General features: G+C 34.1%; 1 protein-coding gene across 7 annotated transcripts in view; it reads right to left on the bottom strand.

The window, feature by feature from the left end:
- The window catches only part of CTNNA3 (catenin alpha 3), a 1,688,099-nt gene that overhangs the window by 1,242,970 nt on the left and 424,315 nt on the right, over positions 1-20,814 (bottom strand). For all 7 annotated transcript variants that reach the window (XM_077894689.1, XM_077894690.1, XM_077894691.1 and 4 more), the window contains exon 6: positions 19,653-19,916. In XM_077894689.1, the coding sequence (XP_077750815.1) occupies positions 19,653-19,916 (264 nt within the window). The remainder of the gene's footprint in view (positions 1-19,652; positions 19,917-20,814) is intronic.

Raw genomic sequence — 20,814 nt, forward strand, 5'->3', positions numbered from 1 at the left:
GGTTTTCCGCCGGTGCACATAAAAAAGATAAGGACTCTCTTGCTGGTAAACCATCTTATTAAAAAGTCCCCATATACCCACCCAAATTGCAGATCTTTATATTTGTTTAGGCATTGAAGTTTGTAAAGTCATTAAATGTCCTATCACAATTCTCCCTATTCTTATTTTTTAAGATTTTATTTATTTCTTTGAGAGAGAGAAAGAGCACAAGCAGGAGAAGGGGCAGAGAGACAAGCAGACTCCCCACTGAGCAGGGAGCCTGATGTGGGGCTCTGGGGTTTAATTCCAGGACTCCCTCCCTCCTAAGATCATGACCTAAGCCAACTGAGCCACCCAGGCACTCCTCTTCCCATTCTTAAGACCCAGTTCAGTTCTCTTCCCATAAAGCCTTCACTGATTGCTTCTTGCTAAATTAAATTATAAAAGCCCTGAGAACAGAGCCTGGAATGTTTCTGATTCAATGAACATTTAAAGAACAATTAATATGCCAATAATGTATCCCTGCGTTATATTCATGCTTGTATATACAGAGACACATTTGGAATAATAAACAAAGAGTGATTTTTAAAATATGCTTGTTCCTGGGGGAAAAGTAAAGATAAATACAAATCTAAAAATGAAAAACTAATTTCCCGGGGGCAATGAGAAACTGCCCACACCCTTTTCTTTCATCATTTACTTTAGAAAATTTACTGCAATTTTGTTCTCTGTCCCTTTGAAATGTATGTAAGTCTTCTTAAAATCCAAATAAGCTTCTTGCCAGCTTTTCAGCTTTTCGACCCAGGAATGCCTTTCTCAAGGATCTGGAAGCCATCTCTTTGAAATGTAATCATCAAAGATAGCACCTCCACCTCCCAGTTTCTGTGGAAGGGTAGAAGCCTAACCTCTGTGGGGACCTGGCTCAAGTCACAATCCCCACTCCTGTCATAAAGATATATGAAGTTTAATTTTCCTATGGATAAAGGCAATTAGCTAACACAGACTGTCATTCTAATTATCTGGTTAATTTAGGATGAACTATGTATGCAAATGGTACTATCAAGTCCTCTTATTTGAGGACTAGTTATTGTTTATCTTGAGAACATAGATATAATGGGTATCTGCTTAGCTATACGAAATGGTGATATTTCTTTCTGTATCTGCAGTCTCTTTAGTGGACTGCCTGTGATTATTAATATCACATTCTGGTTTAATGCTTACTCCATAATAAAACTTGTCTTTCTCTTTTACCTTTGTGGAACTTTCTGGATTAGCAGGAGATATTGTTCTTAATGTTATTTTCTCAAAACTCACTAGAGATTATTGTATTGTTTAAATGTAAATGTGCAAATTATTAACTTCTAAATAAAAAATGAAAACAAATTAAGAGAAGACAAGGAGGGAAAATATAAGAGGTAAAGGGGAAAGAAAGGACAGAGGAAGAAAAGAAAGAAAAGGCTAATGGTAAAAGTTAAAAAAAAAAGAACAATTCCAATTAGGGGGGAAAAAAGGCTTAAAAAAATTAAGACTCCAACAGTACCCTAGAATCAGAAGCTTTAGGAATTAAATACATTGTCTGCTAAGTGATGAAAGGGCAGAACAATTTACCCAATATTATGTTCTCAGAAAAAACTGACTCAGCAACTGACCCAGACTGAAGTCACAAGTCAAGTACAGAGTTTCTTGGCCTTTATTGTGTCCTGGATTCCACTGTCAGTCTGATGAAAATTAAAATCTCTTCTCAAAACAATGATTGTAATGCATAAAATCAAAGATAGGCTTAAAAGGAAACCAATTACATTGACAGTTATAAAAATATTAAGTTTGTCATATTAACACATGAAACAACAAGATCTAGTAGTGGATCTATTAACTCCCATAATTTAGAGGTAGTGACATACATAAGCGATATTTTATACACCATAATGTGGTATGAAAAATCTGTAATTCTTTAAGATTTATTTATTCATTTGAGAGAGAGAGAGAGAGCGAGCCCAGGGAGTTGCATAGGAACAGGGAGAGAGAGACTCTCAAGCAGGCTCCCTACTGTGGGCAAAGCCCAACAGAAGGCTCCAACCCACAACCCTGAGATCATGACCTAATCAGAAACCAAGAGCCAGATGTTTACGCAACTGAGCCACCCACGCACCCGTAAAAATATCTGTGATTTCTATTGGCAATAAAGTCTTAGGTATTGCCAATTACTAAGACATTTATATTAATTTTAAAAAATGTTAAATTTCAGATCCAGTCTTAAAAATAAAGATGTATTTTTTCCCATCCAATCCACAGGCACCCTATATTACAAAAATAGATCTCCATGGACTTCAGCTTAAGATAACCTGTGGCTATTGTAACTTTAAAACCCAGAGTGGGATCTTAGACTGGGGAATCTAGGTAATGTACGTCACAGGGGTCAACAAGTTCCTATTGTGGAAAGACAAACCACTTTCTTGATCTAAAGAAGCATCTGTACTTTTGTACTCTCCTTCCTCCACTGTAACAACTTGACCTAACATTCCTGTAATAAAGACCTTACAATGACTGCAAGGAAATTACACTAATACTTAGTTTAACTAAGATGTAAAATACATTGCAGCTACTGGTACTATACAATCTAGATGAATGGGTTCTCAACATTTAGTGTGCATAAGAATCACCTGGGAAATTAGTCTCTTGAAAAAGATTCATCATCCTGTTATCAGAATAAATTTAAAAGAACAGAAATCTTGACTTTTACTAGCACCCAAAGTGATCCTTATGTCAGTGGTTAGTTGCCAAACATTTGAGAAATACCAAGTGAATTAAAGAAAGGCCTCAAACTCAACAAACAGAAGTACTAAACGATTAAGAAAATATAATTAGTATAATTAACATCCTCAAAGAGATTTAAATGTTTACCATAGCTATAAGCCACAATAAAACCATAGGTGTTCTTGGAAACTAAAAATGGTATTACAGTTATAAAAATTACACAACTGAAGACTTGAACAGCAGAATGAACACCTCATAACAAAATTAGTCATGAGGAAACAAAGCCAAAGATATCTGCCAAAATGAAAAATGGCAGGAATATGCAAAGTATGGGAAATAAAATTAAAAGCCAGAAGACTCACCCAGACAGGCCAACATCCATCTTCATAGGAGTTTCATAATAAATAAATAAATAAATAAATAAATAAATAAATAAATAAATAACAAGAGGAGGGAAAAAAACTGTATCTGCAAAGAAAAGGGTCTGGAAAATACACACCAAATCCCTAATAGCAATTATTTCTGACAATGAGAAGGGAAAGGAGGTGGAATAAAAAGAAATGCTAACAATTCCTTTACATATTTCTGTAATTGTAGGATTACTTTTACAAGAATAACTTTATGTATTCTTTATGAAGTTGGTTAATTCGATCAAAATTAATAACATTAATGTCAAAGATACATCAGAAAAATTTTAATAGAAAGCCATGAATATTAATATTAAAAATAGACAAAATAGAATTCAGAGTAGATACTATTAAACAGAACAAAGAGGAACATTTTATAATGTTAAAAGGTACAATCCATCAGAAGTCATGATAGTCAAGAACGTTTCTGAACCTAATAAGGTAAGTTTCTAAACATATAGAACAAAATGCCACTAAAGATACAAGGAGAAAATGGAATTCTGCCAAAATATGGAAAAATTCAAGTCTTCTCTCTCAAACATGATATAGAAAATAAGAATAAAAATGCAGATATTTTATTACAATTAAGATAATGGATTTTTTAGAACTGTCTATTGAACAAAGAGAGCATACAAATTTTTTTCAAATAGATGTGCAACTTTCATAAAACCATAAATTAAGCCAAAAAATCTACAAACTTCAAAAAAATTCCAAAAATTTTAAAAAATAAACATTTCTTCTGACCAAAATTCAGTGAAACTAGATATCAATTTTAAAGATGACAAAAACAAACAAAGCCAATTTAAAAATTTGAAAACACCTTTCTAGGACACTAAGGCAAAAAAAAATATATAGACAGATGATAGGTAGATAAGTAGATAGAAAGATAGATAGATAGATATGCTTATTTTGGAAAATAAAAAAGAACGAATGTACTTCATCTTAAATATAAGGTGCCCAGAGGAAAACTGACATTGTGAATAAATTTATTTCAAACAAGGACAAAAAAAAAAAAAAAGGAAGACTAAAAATAAACTAAGTATACTAAAGAAGATGTGGTTTATGTATACAATGGAATATTACTCAGCCATTAGAAACGACAGATACCCACCATTTGCTTCAACGTGGATGGAACTGGAGGGTATTATGCTGAGTAAAGTAAGTCAATCAGAGAAGGACAAACAGTGTATATTCTCATTCATTTGGGGAATATAAATAATAGTGAAAGGGAATATAAGGGAAGGGAGAAGAAATGTGTGGGAAATATCAGAAAGGGAGACCGAACATAAAGACTCCTAACTCTGGGAAACAAACTAAGGGTGGTGGAAGGGGAGGAGGGGAGGGGGTGGGGGTGAATGGGTGACGGGCACTGAGGGGGGCACTTGATGGGATGAGCGCTGGGTGTTATTCTGTATGTTGGTAAATTGAACACCAATAAAAAATAAATGTATTAAAAAAATAAAATAAAATAAGTAAATGTATTCGAGATAGAAAAGCATAGCAAAATTAACCCTCAGAAATTATTTTTCCTCCATGCTACTTCTCATTTGTATTTTTCACTAGGACACTCCCTAATTAACACTAAACTAACACTAACTACCACTAAACTCCATCCTGGAGTCATCTTCCCAAAGAAACCAACCTAGGACATGTGACATAGGATTTGAAGGAGCAGTATCATGCTGGACTTTTAGTAGTTTGGTTTATGTTATTCTCAACCCCTAAACAGGTATGCACTGCTTAGGATTGGAGACAATATCTTTGATTTCTTTTCTAGTTCCATGAACCATATGACAACATGGTAATAAAAACAGTTACCTAATAAATATTGATGATAAATGGATTGACATGAAATGCATAACAAATATTTCATAGTAATTTGTTTAAAGCTCTGCTCTGCATTTCAGTTTTAGCTTCTCCAACTTTTGGATAAAACAAATAAAAATCATTATTATATCTGGCCATAAAAGCCTTTTCTAAGCTTGATATCAGGTTTATGATATCATAAACATTCTCTATAATACCATGTACAATATGTATCTAATAGTCCCAAGAGGCCAAGAGCAAGCAAGTCCTAGCAGTCATTATTATCCAAATATCTTATTTACAATGCACTCATTCCTTTCCATTTTAAATCATCAAGATAGATGACCCTGTCTTTTTCTTATTGGGTAAATATTTATTAGATGTATTAAGATCTCTCACCAGGTTCTCAAATACCAGCAATTCATTATCTTTTCAATAAATATTTATTAAACAATTACTATGTATCTGGCACTGCAGTAGGTAATGGGAAATATAAATATGAACAGGACATTGTACTTCTACTCATAGAACTCATCATTTAGTAGGGAAAAGCAGGTACATAAACAAATAAATGTATTAAACTCAAGACCTAGTATATTTCAACACTGACTATCATTTGTCATAAGAGCTATTATTTGGAAAGGACAATTATTAGGGAAAACAGGTCATGAGAAATGAGTCCAAGTTGTAACTCTTCTAATTCCCATCTATTTGACCTTGAACAAGTTAATATAACTTGACAGAAGAGTAGTCTGCTACTCTATAAAACACATAAGAGTTTCTGATCTAGTAGCAAACACAAGGTAATCTGGTCCTTATAATATAATATGTGGATAAACACACTAAATACTGCAAATGTAAGGTGCTACTAATAACCCAATACCTAGCACGTACCTCACACAAACTAGATTTTAAAAACCTATTAAATTTAAAGAGAATATTGTAACATCACCTATATTCAGATTGATCCCATTTTAATATTTTATTAAATTTTAATAACTACTTCACATATAAGACAGTATTATAAATAAAGATATAATAATATTAATAATAATAATATATCTATGTAAAAATCCAGCTTAAGAAAAAGACATGCCCATAGCTTTATACTTCCTGATGTGGCTATGTGCCCTCTCTCTCCTCATCCCCTCTGCCCCTAAATTTTACATTAATTATAGTCATTCTTCTCTTAATAGCTTACTATATATGTTTGTATGACTAAAATATATATATATGCTTTAGTATTACATGTCTCAACCTTTATATAAATGAAAAGTGTATGGATTTTTACATTGCTTGCTTTTTTGTAAAAGCTTTATTATTTGTTATTCATTCAAGTTAATGTGTATTGCCATAATTTATTCATTTTTATTCATTATTAGGTCTTATTCCGAATTTTAAGGGAAATGTTAAAATAACTCAAATGTAACTGTGAAGTTTACTGTAGAATTTTATGGAAACTCCTTATCAAGTTAGGAAAATTTACTTCTGTTCCTAGCTTGCTAGAAGTTTAAATTATATTGAATTTTTCTAATGTTTTCTGTGCCCTCTGAGATCAAAATACTGTTTTTCTCTGTGGTAAATGACATTGATAGATGTTCTAATGTTAACGTAACATCACTTTCTTAGAATAAATTCAACTTTGTCATAATGAATTCTTTTTTGTGTTTTTGAGTTTTTTATTTATTTAAGTTCAATTAACTAACATATAGTGTATTATTAGTTCCAGAGGTAGAGTTTGTCATAATGAATTCTTTACTGCCAAACAGTTTGCTCACATTTTAGGATTTTTGCATCCTTAGATAGGAATGTGAATTCCCTTTCTTATCTGGCCTGTATAGTGTTGGTATTGGTTTTGCCAGTCTCATACAGTGAATTGAAAAGCTGATACTTCTGCTGTTCTCAAAAGGTTAGTAAGAATACACTAACATATCCCCAGAAGAGTTTGTAATACTCCTCTGTTAATGTGTCTGGGCCTAGTGTTTGCTTTAAGTAAAAACTGTTAACTACTAATTCAATTCTTTAATTCACATTATCTATTCCTGAGTTGGTTTTGGTAAGTTACATTTTTTTAGAGATGTATTTACTTATTTGGGAGGGGGAAGGGTAGAGGAAGAGAAAGAATCCTGAAGCAGATTCCCCAATGAACGTGGAGCCCAATGCAGGGCTGAATACCAAGACCTTGAGATCATGACTTGAGCCAAAATCAAAAGTTGGCTGCTTAACTAACAGAACCACCCAAGGACCCCAGTAAGTCATATTTTATTAGGAATTTTTCCAATTTCTCATTTTTATCCATCTAAATTTATTCATAATATTCTCCCAATATCACAGTTTTTAGAATATTTAATACTATTCTCCATGTTTATGCTACCTTTTTCATTCTTACACACTGTTTTAATATTGCTGTCATTCTAGTGTATTGCACAGGCAATTTGACAATTTTATTAGTCTGTAAAAACCCACTCTTGGTCTTGTTTATCTTCACTATAGTATCTTTGTGATTTAATTAATTTCTACTCTTATCTTTATTATTTTATTCCTTCCAGCTTTTTTATATTTTTCTCTTTCAAACTGGAAATAGAAACAATATGTACCTGGGATTTGCTAGACACTGAGGAATATAAATATGAATAGTTTTTATTAATTTTCAGCTTTTCCTCTTTCCTAATATAAGTATTTTACGTGATAAATTTCCCTTAGTAATCCCTTAAGTTATATCCCTCAACTTGTGTTGTTTAATTTTCATTACCTCTCAGTTATAAGTATTTTTTACCTTCAGATATAATTTATTCTTTGACCCAACAGTTACACAAATGTGTTTTTCAAAAAAGATTCCAAATAGTGGAGTAATTTCACTTATTTAACTAAATATACTTCTAAATGACCTGCAGATACTAATTCTTTGAAAATCACATGGCCAATTTTTGTTCATTTTCCATGTGTCCTTAAAAAGCACATGTTACAACCTCCTAGTTAATTTAGACTTTTATCCCAGATAGTAATCATCATAAGCAATTTATTTTGAAGAATATTAATATAGCTATATCAGCATTCTTTGGTTAGGATTTCTTGGATTTTTTTTTTCATCCTCTGACATTAAAACAAACTTCCCCTGTTTTTATGTTTTAGGTGAGCTTCTTATAAATAACATATAGCTAGTTTTTGGTTTCTATTCTAAGCTTTCAGTATTAGTGCTTTTAAGAGTGTAGCTTTTAATGTATATTGTTATGATTACAGAAATATTTTAATTCATTTTATCATCATATCTTCTACAATCTATTTGTCCTATTTTTTTCTAGGGTTTCTTTTTCTTCTCTACTTGTTTCTTCTTTTGGATACACAAAGTTTCATATTTTCTCATCCTATTTTTCCCTTCTCCATGTTTTCAAACTATACTACCATTACACACTTTTAGTAGTTACCTTAGATGTTTTGACATGCTTACCTTGGATTGTCTGAAGTAAATCAATACCTTTATCTTTCTTCCAAAAAAATAATAATATCCTAGAACATTTAACTCTTATTCCACTCTTCCTTAACTATACACTATTATTTCCAAGAGCATTAATTCTGTATTTTTAATATTAAAATTTTAATATTAAATTTTTAATTTTAAAGCTGTAACTAAGTATACAGTTATTAATCCTTTATAAAAGTTAATATTTGAGCAATAGTAACCCCATATACTTACCATTTTTTCTCCTTACAAATTCTTGTATTTGTAACTTTTTTCATTCTCTTCAGCAATTTTTTCAATGAAGTTGACAAACTACATGTTCACAGTTATGTAAAACTGTCTTTATCTTTGTTCTTTAAATATAGTTGCATTGTGCACAAATTCAGGGCTAATAGTTATGTTCTCTCAGGACATAATAAGGTAAATCCATAGTCTTAGTCCATCTATATTAGAGAAATCAGCTATAGGACATCACTCACTTCTGCATTACTCTTCAATACTGTTATCAAAGACCCTTTTCCCTATTTTGTATCCTTAGTATTTTTATCAAGGATTAGTTGACCATAAATGTTTGAATGTATTTCTGGGCTATCTATTCTGCTCCTTTGGTCTATATGTATGTTTTTATGCCAGCATCATATGTTTTCATTACTTTAGTTCTATATTATTTTTTTAAAGATTTTATTTATTCATTCATGAAAGACAGAGAGAGAGAGAGAGAGAGAGAGAGAGGCAGAGACACAGGCAGAGGGAGAAGCAGGCTCCCTGCAGGGAGACACGTGGGACTCGATTCCGGGTCTCCAGGATCAGGCCCTGGGCTGAAGGTGGCACTAAACTGCTAAGCCACCCAAGGCTGCTGGAGAGTTCCTATTCTTGAACATAGTATATCTCTCCATCCATTTCAGTCATCTTTCATTTCACTTAGCAAATTTTGTTTTCAACTTTCCAATTGTTTGCATTTGTATAGCAGTACCTAAATATCTAGGCAAATAACAGACCTACAGGAAGAAACTGACAGGAAAACAAAAATAGGAGACTTTAACATCAATCATCCAGATAGAAAATCAATAAGGAAATAATGGCTTTGAAGGATACATTAGACCAGATGGACCTAAAAGAAATGCAGAACATTCCATCTCAAAACAGCAGAATACACATTTTTTTTTCAAAGGCACATGCAACATTCTCCAGAACAGATCATATGTTAGGCCACAAAACAAGTCTCAATAAATTTAAGAAGGCTTAAATCATATCTTGCATCTTTTCTGACTACAATGGTATGAAACTAGAAATTAAGTGCATTAAATGTGTAGAATTCTTTAGGTAGTATAGACATTTTAACAATATTTGTTCTTCTAATCCATGAGCATGCCATGTTTTTCCATTTCTTTGTGTCATCTTCAATTTCTTCCAAAAATGTTTTATAGATTTCAGAGTACAAGTCTTTTACATCTTTGGTTAGGATTATTCCTAAGCATCTTATTGGTTTTGATGCAAAGCAATCTACATATTTAATGCAATCCCTATCAAAATACCACCAGCAGTTTTCACAGAACTAGAATAAACAATCCTAAAATCTGCATGGAATCATAAAAGACACTGCATAGCCAAAGCAATCTTAAAAAAAGAAAAGCAAAGCTGGAGCCATCACAATTCCAGACTTCAGGTTATATTACAGAGCTGTAGTAGTCAAAACAATATGGAACTGGTACAAAAATAGACATTAGAGCAATAGAATAGAAAACCCCAAAATGACCTATAACTGTACAGTCAATTAATCTTTGACAAAGCAGGAAGGAATATCCAATGGGGAAAAAGATAGTCTCTTCAACAAATGGTGTTGAGAAAACTGGACAGCAACATGCAAAAGAATGAAACTGGACCACTTCCTTACACCAAACACACAAACAAATTCAAAATGGATGAAAGACCTAAATGTGATTCCTGAAACCATAAAAATCCTAGAAGACAACATAGTGTCATTCTTTTCCATGTAGCTTTCCAGTTTTCCTACCACCATTTATTGAAAAGATTGTCTTTTTCCCATTGTATTTTCTTGCCTCCTTTGTCACAGGTTAATTGACCATATTGGTGTGGATTTATTTCTGGGCTCTTTATGTCATTTTATTGATCTATGTGTCTATTTTTTGCCAGTACCATTCTGTTTGGATTAGTGTACCTTTATAGTATATTTTGAAATCTGGGATTGAGATACCTCCAGCTTTGTTTTTTCTCAAGATTGCTTTGGATATTTGAGGTCTTTTGTACTTCCATACAAATTTTAGTATTATTTGTTCTAGTTCTGTGAAAGATGCTCTTGGTATTTTGATAGAGAGTGCATGGAATCTATAGATTACCTTGGGTACTATGGACATTTTAACAATATTAATTCTTCAATCTATGAACATGGAATATCTTTTTATTTGTTTGTGTCATCTTCAATTTCTTTCATTAAGGTGTTACAGTTTTCTGAGTATAGGCTTTTCACCTCCTTGGTTAAGTTTAGTCTTAGGAATTTTATTCTTTTTGGTGCATTTGTACATGGGATTGTTTTCGTAATTTCTCTTTCTGTTACTTGTTAGTGTTTAGAAATGCAATAGATTTCTGTATATTAATTTTGTATCCTGCAACTTTACTGAACTCATTTATTAGTTCTAATAGTTTTTTGGTGGAGTCTTCAGAGTTTTCTATAAATAGTATCACATTATTTGAAATAGTGACAGTTTTACTTCTTGAGAGACACACAGAAAGAGAGAGAGGCAGAGACATAGGCAGAGAGAGAAGCAGGCTCCTTGCAGGGAGCCTGATGTGGGACTCGATCCCAGGTCTCCAGGATCATGCCCTGGGCCAAAGGCAGGCGCTTAACTGCTGAGCCACCTGGGCGTTCCTTTGTTTTTTATTTTAAAGAAGTTTTAAGCTTTTTCCCATTGAGTATGATATTAGCTGTGGGCTTTTCTTTTCTTTCTTTCTTTTTTTAAGATTTTATGTATTTATTTGAGAGAGAGAGAAAGAGGGAGATAGAGTGCACAAGTTGAGGGAGGGGTAGAGGGAGAAGCAGACTCCTCACTGAGTGGGAATTGGACATAGAGCTTGATCCCAAGACTTGGGCATCATGACCACAAGTCGAAGGAAGACCCTTAACTGATTGAGCCACCCAGGTGCCCCCAGCTGTGCGCTTTTCATATATGATATACAAACTTAAAATAGATTAGACTTAAATGAGAGATGTAAAACCATAAAACTCCTAAAAGAAAACATAAGCAGTAGTCTCTTTAACATTGGCCTTACCAACATTTTTATCGATATGTCTCCTCAGGCAAGAGAAACAAAAGCAAAAATCAACTATTGGAACTACACCAAAATAAAATGATTTTCCACAGCAAAGGAAACCATCAACAAAACAAAAAAAAAGCAATCTACTGAATGTAAGAATATATTTGCAAATGATACATCTGATAAGGGACTAACATCTAAAATATGTAAAAACTTCTACAACTAAACACAAAAGGAATCCAATTAAAAAAATGGACAGTGGACCTGAGTAGACATTTTTCCAAGGAAGACATACAGACAGCCAGCAGAACACTTGAAAAGATGCTCAACACCACTAATCACCAAGGAAATACAAATCAAAGCCACAAAGAGGTATTATCTCACATCATTCATAATCGCTAGTATCACAAAGACAAGAAACAAGTATTGTCAAGAATATGGAGAAAAGGGACCCCTCCATGCACTGTTGGTAGAGAAATAAATTGGTGCAACCACTGTAGAAAACAGTATGGTGTTTCCTCAAAAAATTAAAAATAGAACTACCATAGAATCCAGTAATTGCCCTACTTGGTATTTCCACCCCCCCCCCCAAAAAAAAAACACTAATTCAAAAAAAAAAAAATACATGCCTATGTTTACTGCATCATTATTTACAATAGCTAAGTTATAGAGGTAAATAAATTAATGGATAAAGAAGAAATGGTATATATAGAAAATGAAATATGATACAGTCATAAAAGAGGATGAAATATTGCCATTTGCAACAACATGGAAGGATTTAGAGGGTGTTATGCTAAGTGAAATAAGTCCAATAGAAATGACAAATACCATATGATTTCACTTATATGCAGGATCCATAAAACACTTACATGCTTGTTTACAAGCCAAAAAAAACAAACCCATATTTTAAATATGGAGAACAAGTTGGTCATTGCCAGAAGAGAGATGGGTGAGGGGATGAGCAAAATAGATGAAACAGATGAAGGGGTATAAAAATAAGTAATAGAGATGAAAAGTACAGCATAGGAAATATAGTCAATAATACTATATTACATTGTATTACAGTATACTTTGCATGCTGATAGATGGTGACTACACTTACCTTGGTCAGTACTGATACATATGCTATATAGCTGAAACTAACAGTATATTGTAGGTCAATTATACTTTGACAATTAAAATAAAAACAAAAACTTTGCTCCTCAGGGAGAAGCTGGGAAATGGGGATCCATCTCATTTATAAGGTGATGTATTAGAGGTGGAGTTCATGATGAAAGTATATCTTGACTTTTCTACCTGTGTTGATGTGGGTATTTTCTCAGCTGCTCAATGTGCAGGAATCTCTCAACTAGTTTCTGCATTTCTCTCACAGGTAATAGATCCATGTGTAGCTGTTTATTCAGTGTCTTCATGGGTAGAGGGAAAGTCAAGAGCCTTCTATTCTGCAATCTTGCTGAGAATAGAGCTCTCTCTCTTTTCTTTTAAAAATATTCTTTGGTTTTGGTGTTCTTCAGCTTCATTACAATATGTGTAGATGTGGATTTCATTTTACAGATCTTGCTTGAGAATTATTAAGATTCTTAGCTATGAAAGTTGGTATTTTCCATCAATCCTAGGAAATTCTTAGTATTTTTTACACTTATATTACACTTATTATAAAGAATCTCTTCAAATCTATCTTTCAGATCATTAATTATCTAATCTCCTGTCTTGCCTAACCATTGAATTTTTCACAATTATGTTTTTCATTTTAGATAGTTCTGCCTGGTGAATTTTGACAGTCTTTTATTCCTTTACCATACTCTTCATACTTCAGTAAATAAGTGAGTGAATAATGTATAGTAGGCATTTATATTCAGTACCATAATTTCAATATTTGCAGTGTTTGAAGTTCTGATTCTGCAGTTCATTTTCTGTAAAGTCTCATTCGTGTGTCTTGCTTATTTGTGTGTCTTGTGGCACATTTATTTTCCTTAGACCTCTATGAGAATTTTTGGTGGACTAGGTAAAAGGCGCACAGAGGACTTGAGTTTACTTCTGGCAAGTACTTCAAAGTATGCCAAGACAGAACAACTTTAAATTTTCTACTTGGGTTTTAGAGGCTATTCACATAATATGAATTCTGACCCCCAAGTCCATTTAAGGATAAACTTATGGTTAAAAAATCTCTAATAGAGTGGTGCCTGAGTGGCCTAGTCAATTAAGTGTCTGACTCTTGATTTCAGCTCAGATCATGACCTCATGAGGGGCTCTGCACTCAGCTGGAAGTCTGCTTTACTCTCTCTCTCCTCCCCGTGCCCTTCACCTCACTCCACTTGTGAGTGTGTGTGCTCTATCTCTCTCTAAAACAAATAAATAAATCTTTTGAAAAACTCTTTAAGATATTTTCTACTCTTTTTTCTGAGCTTCACAGAGCCAAAGTTAAGCCATCAAAGTTTTCCTAAACTGCCATAGGGGCTAGTGTTTTTCTTATTCATCCAATAAGTGATCAAATTTAACAATTCTCAGCTTCATGCAAAGAGTCTCATGTGACTTTCCAGGTGGCAGGATATAGGCTTTGTTTTTTGACTTTAGTTCATGGTCTTTCAAAATCCAAGCTACAGGCCATAATGAAAAAGAAATTCTCACATCTGCCAGCATAGTGCTGTTGCTGGCTTGCTAGTCTGGATGTCTGTTCTTTGTATCTGGATGACCTCAATGAATTTCCCTAGTTTACCTATCAGATTACCCATGTATTTAAAAATATTTTATAGATCACTTTTAGTTTTTCCAGTTCACTATATTTACCTAGAAACCAAAACTTTTCTTTAAAAAAATCATATTACAGTACTTTAAGACATCAATGATGCCCATTTTTCTTTAACTATTACTAAATGCTAATCTGGTTGACAGAGGTCCTATTTTCTCCTTCAGGTAAAAACTTTCCTCAAAATCATTACTCTTAGTAAAGGCAGCATATCTTGGTTTAGGTTTGGTTTAGGTTTAGGTTTCTAGCAAACCTAAACTAAGGCTAGTTATTAGGGTAAACAGCCACTAAGAATAGAGAATTCTCTTATCATAGAAAAATATCTAAGCAGCCTATCACCTACATATGTTTCCGGTAGCTATCCTCATTAAATTCATGTCCCAGTTAAGTAGAGCAACATACCCAAAATATATGTACTTCCAGTTGGAGAAAGGAGAGGGAAAAAAAAAGGAGTACGGGAAAAAATGCTCTTCAATCCAAATCACAAAATGACATACAGCATTGTTACATGCATTCTTTCCTTCCTTCCTTCCTTCTTCCTTGCTTCCTTCCTTCAAATCGATGATATCATATCACACTTACTATGTACAGGACATTGTTCCAGGCGTTGGAATACAACAAGGAATAAAGAAATATATGAATTATGATACATAAATGAATATCTAAAAATAAAAAAATATATGACAGTTCTTTGAAAATGAAAAATTACTAAATAAAAGTCTTTGTTATTGTCATCTTTATCACAAGAGGATCTGGATAATTCTTACAGACCATCTTTTTCCCACTGGAAAAAGAAAATATGTTTTAATGGACTTGAAGTTTCAAAGCAATTTTCACTGGCAAAGGTTCTTGCTTAAAGGTATTTTCAAAATTCTGTTAACCTATAATTTGACACTTCTCCATTCTCATTCAGTCACAAATGCAAAAGGAACACCCAATAATTCACATTAAGCTCTCCAATAAATCAATCCATTTAGCCTGTACAGTGTTCTAATTCAACTTCTATTTTCTCCTCTAACAATAAATCTCAGATTCCATACCCACAACCAGCCGTGGACCAGAATGAAAGATTTAACAAAGCTTCAGCACAGTAGTTGTTGAATAAGCACTCTGATACATTTCCACACTATAAACATTTAATGAGACTTACTCCCAACAGAGTATTTACTACATCAGTTTATTTCATAGTATTATATTTGCAGAAGCAAGACAGAGCAAAGGTTATTTTGGATCCTTTACCAATACAGCTTCCTGTAAATAAAGAAAAATGCAACCACTTAATTTACAAAACCACTTTAAAAAGCTAAGTGCTCAATAAATTCTATTTTATCTAGTTCAGACAGTTCAGACAACCTCAGCAGCCATATATATATATATATATATATATATATATATATATATATATATATATAAAATTCAGGCATCTTGTAGTGGTTTGAGCATCCCTGGCTTTAACTGGAACTGATATCAAAGGTTGTTAAGACAGCAATAGTATTTCTAGGAAGTATCTTTGAGACTCCCACCTGCCTCGTTCAGAAGTGAGTCAGCCACTAATCCTGAGAAAGGGAAGACTCCATCACCATACTGATTTCCACTCCCATCAATGCTACACACACACACACACACACACACACACACACACACACTTTCTTCTCTCTAACCACTGCCATATCTTGCCTGTAGCAGCCACTTTCAACCAAAGTGAGAAAGGAGAAGTCCCAAGAAAAGGAGCCATTTGGAAATCTTCTGTCTTCTTCTATAATCCTAAGAATATAGAATGACTGATTGGGATAAAACAGACATCTTATCCACTGATACAATTCTGTTTAGTACTATGAAAAAATGTGATAGGCAATCCTATCTGAGCACTTTAAAAAATTTCACTTCACCGTACTATCCACTCTCCAAATACAGAATAGTTCTACTTAAATGACACAGGTACTTGGCTACATTTATAATTTCTCTGATGGTTCATACAGACTAAGAATCTTAGCATAAATTAATTACATTAAGTTGTATCTGTGATAATTCAATATAGCAGAGGACTGGGATCGCTGGGGGCGCAGCGGTTTAGCGCCTGCCTTTGGCCCAGGCCGCAGTCCTGGAGACCCGGGATCGAATCCCATGTTGGGCTCCCGGTGCATGGAGCCTGCTTCTCCCTCTGCCTGTGTCTCTGCCTCTCTCTCTCTTTCTGTGCGACTATCATAAGTAAAAATAAAAAAAAATATATAGCAGAGGACTTAGAAATACCTTCTGGAATCAAACTAGATCACTTCCTGGATTCCACCACTCACTAGCCTTCTGATTTGAGCGTTATATGACTTATCTAACTCTCAGTTTTATTTTATTTTATTCTGTAAAACAAAAAGTATTTATAAGGACACTGCAATAATTAAGTATCACATTTATGTAAACTGCTTAGCTATCCAGAAATGTTACATATTAATGTATGGGGGAAACTAACATTCTGTTCATATCACTGGTATAAAAATACTAAGAAACACAATCTTGCCAACAAGGAGTTTTCAATCTCACTATGGGTACTGTTCAAAAGTCATCACTAATCATCTACCTTAATTGGTTTCTAGAATTTTCAAATAGATGCTAATAATTAGGAACTTAATAAATTTTTTCGTGGGTGCCAATAATAGGGAATTTAATAATGTTAGGTTAGAAATAAAGACATCTGTTTAAAGACATGTAACTAAAGGAAAACATGAAGAAAAGTTACTCTAAATTTAAATGAATTAGACTCTCATAAGTTTATCATGAAAGTAATAATGTTACCAAAAATATGGGAATTATATGTGTTTAGTTTAATTTTTAAGTTACCAGTAAAAAAAAATTACTTTAGTAATTTTAATTGCAATGATTTCATTAGGCAAAATTTGCCTCCAAATAGTCATCTTAATTAATGATAAGGAAATTTTTGAGCATTTACTATGTGTCAGTCATTGTATTAAGCCTTTTACCTGTATTATTAATTCACTGATTCTGACAACACTATGATGTAGGTCCTATTATTATTACCATTTTAGAGATGAGCAAACTGAGATTTAAATAACTTTCCTAGACACTTGGATGGCTCAGTGGTTGAGTATCTGCCTTTGGCTCAGGTCATGATCCCGGGGTCCTAGAATCGAGTCCTGCATCTATCTCCCTCTGCCTATGTCTCTTCCTATGTCTGTCTCTCTCTGTGTCTCTTAGGAATAAATAAATAAATAAATAAATAAATAAATAAATAAATAAATAATTTTAAAAATAAAAATAAATTTTAAAATAACTCTCTTAAGGTCACATGGGAAACAAATGCCACAGATGAGATAGGAACCCTAGCATTTGGGTACTAAAACCCTAATCTTTAAGCACTATACTATGTTGCCTCCCATTAAGCAAGTGCATATCTGACTTGCATAGCTAATGATCTTTGACATCATACTTGAATGTCTGATAAGTATCTCAAATTCAACATGTTGGAAATTGAGTTTCTGTTTTTAAAAAAAGATTTTCTTTATTCATGAAAGACACACAGAGAGAGATAGAGACATAGGCAGAGGAAGAAGCAGGCTCCCTTCGGCAAGCCCCATTTGGAACTTGATCCCAGGACCCCGAAATCATGCCCTGAACTGCAGGCAGCCACTCAGCCACCCAGGTGTCCTGGAAATTGAGTTTCCTATCTTCCTCTCAAAATGGCTTTACCCACTGTGTTCCCCACCACTGCTGATGAAAACTTCATCCATTTGTTGTTAAAGAAAAAAAAAATTAAAAACAGAGAAACAAACAAACAAACAAAAAACATAGAACCTTGTCGTTATCTCCGAAAGACACCGACGTGTACTGTCCCTATCTCCCTTCCAAGTAGGACTTACTGCTCAGCTGAGGGGAGTGTGGCCAACAGATGGTCCCCCAGCTGGAGATCCTACAGAGTCTATCCCAGTTGCAGAGGGCTGTTCCCTCTTCCCTGTGCCTGGACATCATACATAGCCTACCAAGGGCAGGACGACTTACATCCAGTGACTAAAAAAGGCAAAAACAAAAAGCCTGGCTATTTCTCCCTGATAGGGGACACCAGAGGGCAATCCTCCTTCTAGAGCTCTCTGCTGACTGGTCTAGGCTTTGTGGGTCTGGCTCATGGGTAGACTTCTTCCTCTGTTCAATCTTCCCCCTCCCTCTTCCCTTCACACATATTAACTCCTAACAATACCTTGTATCCTTGTATCCCCAACTCTTCAGTGTGTGCTTTTTTGGAGGACCCAGCCTGCAAGATCAGCCATGACTCCTCCCTTTCTCTCACATCCCACATCAGTTCTGTCAAATCCAGGTAGCTTTACTTAAAAAATTTAGCCTTAGTATTCATTGATGCCACCCTGGTCCAAACCAAACTGTGAGGAGGAATGAGGTAGTGCCCATAAAACATAAGATGGAACTTATATTACTACAATACCATTCTGTCTGGTTTTTCAGCTTCTCCTTTTGTTCCCCTTGAGTCTACAGTCTGCAGGCAGCCAATGTAGTCCTTTTAAGACTCAAGTGTCATACCTCTGCTTAAAACCTTACCCTGGATCCCATTTAAGATGAAGTAAAAGCCAGAGCCTTTAAGTGGCCACAGAGTCCCATTGGGTCTCCTCAGTTTGGCTCTGACTCAGCCCCTAAACTCCCCACTCAGGCACCCTGGCTTCTGTGCTATCCCTTAAACAATGGGACATGCATTGTTCTGTATCTCCATCTGCTCAATTACCTAGTCTCCTTCAAGCCTTCAAGTTATCTTGCTTTCTCAATGCGATGTTCTATATAATTTACTTATCTACAATGTTCATTATTTCTGGTTTTTGTCTATATTCCTCTGTTAGAACATAAGTTTCATGGGGGCAGTGCTCAATTATATCCCAAGCACAAAGAACAGAGCCAATGATATGTATTTGTGAAATGGATAAATTTTACATTTCATAAATTGATCCATGTAAACTAAAATCATCGTTCCAATCTAATCAACAATCCCACTTTAAATTCACTGACTTCTTTGGAAGAAATGTAAAGGAACTAGAAATCTACTGATAGAATGTTTTCCTGCTAATCAATTCATTGGAAGACAGAATGTAATGATGGAGACTGATTAAGTAACTAGATTTTTATTTACTCATAGTCTAAACTCCAATCTGAAAACCCACATCTGTTTATTTTCATACTGGGACACATCAAATCACATTTTACCTTTCTCTCCACTTACCTCAAGCTCATCAAGGGCACTTCCCAGGGTTGCTGCCTTAGATTCTGGTGGGGCAATCATATTCTGGATGCCTTGTGAAGCATTTGAAATTACATTGAGGGCATTGTGAATTTCTTCACAAACTGTGTCCTTGCTGGCTTTGAGGGAAGCAACATCAGAATGTTCCAAACAAGCTGAACATATTGAATGTAAGAGGGGGGAGTTCTGCTTCAGTGAGGCCCGGGCCCCTGCGATTTCATCCCTCTGATTTGGAGATTTTAAGTCCTAAAGAAACACATAAGAGGAGAGCTTCCTTACAATGGGTTATAAAAGAAAGATTTATACATAAAAGCTCCATTTTTCTGTCAATATAAATGAAAAGATAATAGACACTAAGAAGCCAGGTATAAGTTAAAATCAAGGGCATCAATTATTTCTGCACTCCTTCAGATTCTGTTAAAAGTTCTACAATAGGAAAGCTGAGCTAATTAGCAAATAAAGGTCACAATGGTGCAGATGTGTAATAACTAAGTAGATCTTACATTTGTCAATCATATGTTGCTTATAAGTCAGGAAAATACTCTGACATTCACATTATTAAGTGCATTAGAAGAGAGCCTGAATTGCAAGGATGTTGATTACCTATTTCCATAGATGCTTATGATTGCCTTTAACCTTTTCATTAAAACTAAACCAATTCAGTTAAGAATATTAAATTGAACCTCCTACCATTCAGCTATTATCCACTTTTTTCAGAAATACTAATAATTTAATCCTGGTTCTTTCTTTCTTTGACATTTATTCAAAAAATAGTTATTGAGCACTTAGCATATGCTAGCCCTTGTGCCAGACACCAAGTGTACAGATGTAAAGAATCCTACAAGGATCTTGTTCTCCTGAAGCTTATGTTCTTGTTTGAAGGGGTGGAGGACTATCAACAAACAATATACTAGGTAAACAAATACACAAGACAACTTCAGGCAATGATAAATGCTATGAAGAAAACACAAAAGTGAAATGTCATAGAAACTGCGTTAGCTTGGGTGGTCAGAGAAGATAATTCTGAATATGATATTTGCAGTAAACATAAATGAAAAGCATTCCAAACAGTGGGAATACAGGGAAGAAAAGGTCTGATATAAGTGATATCTGATCAAAACTAGCTCAAAATATCATGAAAACA

This window comes from Canis aureus, chromosome 4, assembly GCF_053574225.1.
Source record: "Canis aureus isolate CA01 chromosome 4, VMU_Caureus_v.1.0, whole genome shotgun sequence".
Classification (NCBI taxonomy): Eukaryota; Metazoa; Chordata; class Mammalia; order Carnivora; family Canidae; genus Canis; species Canis aureus.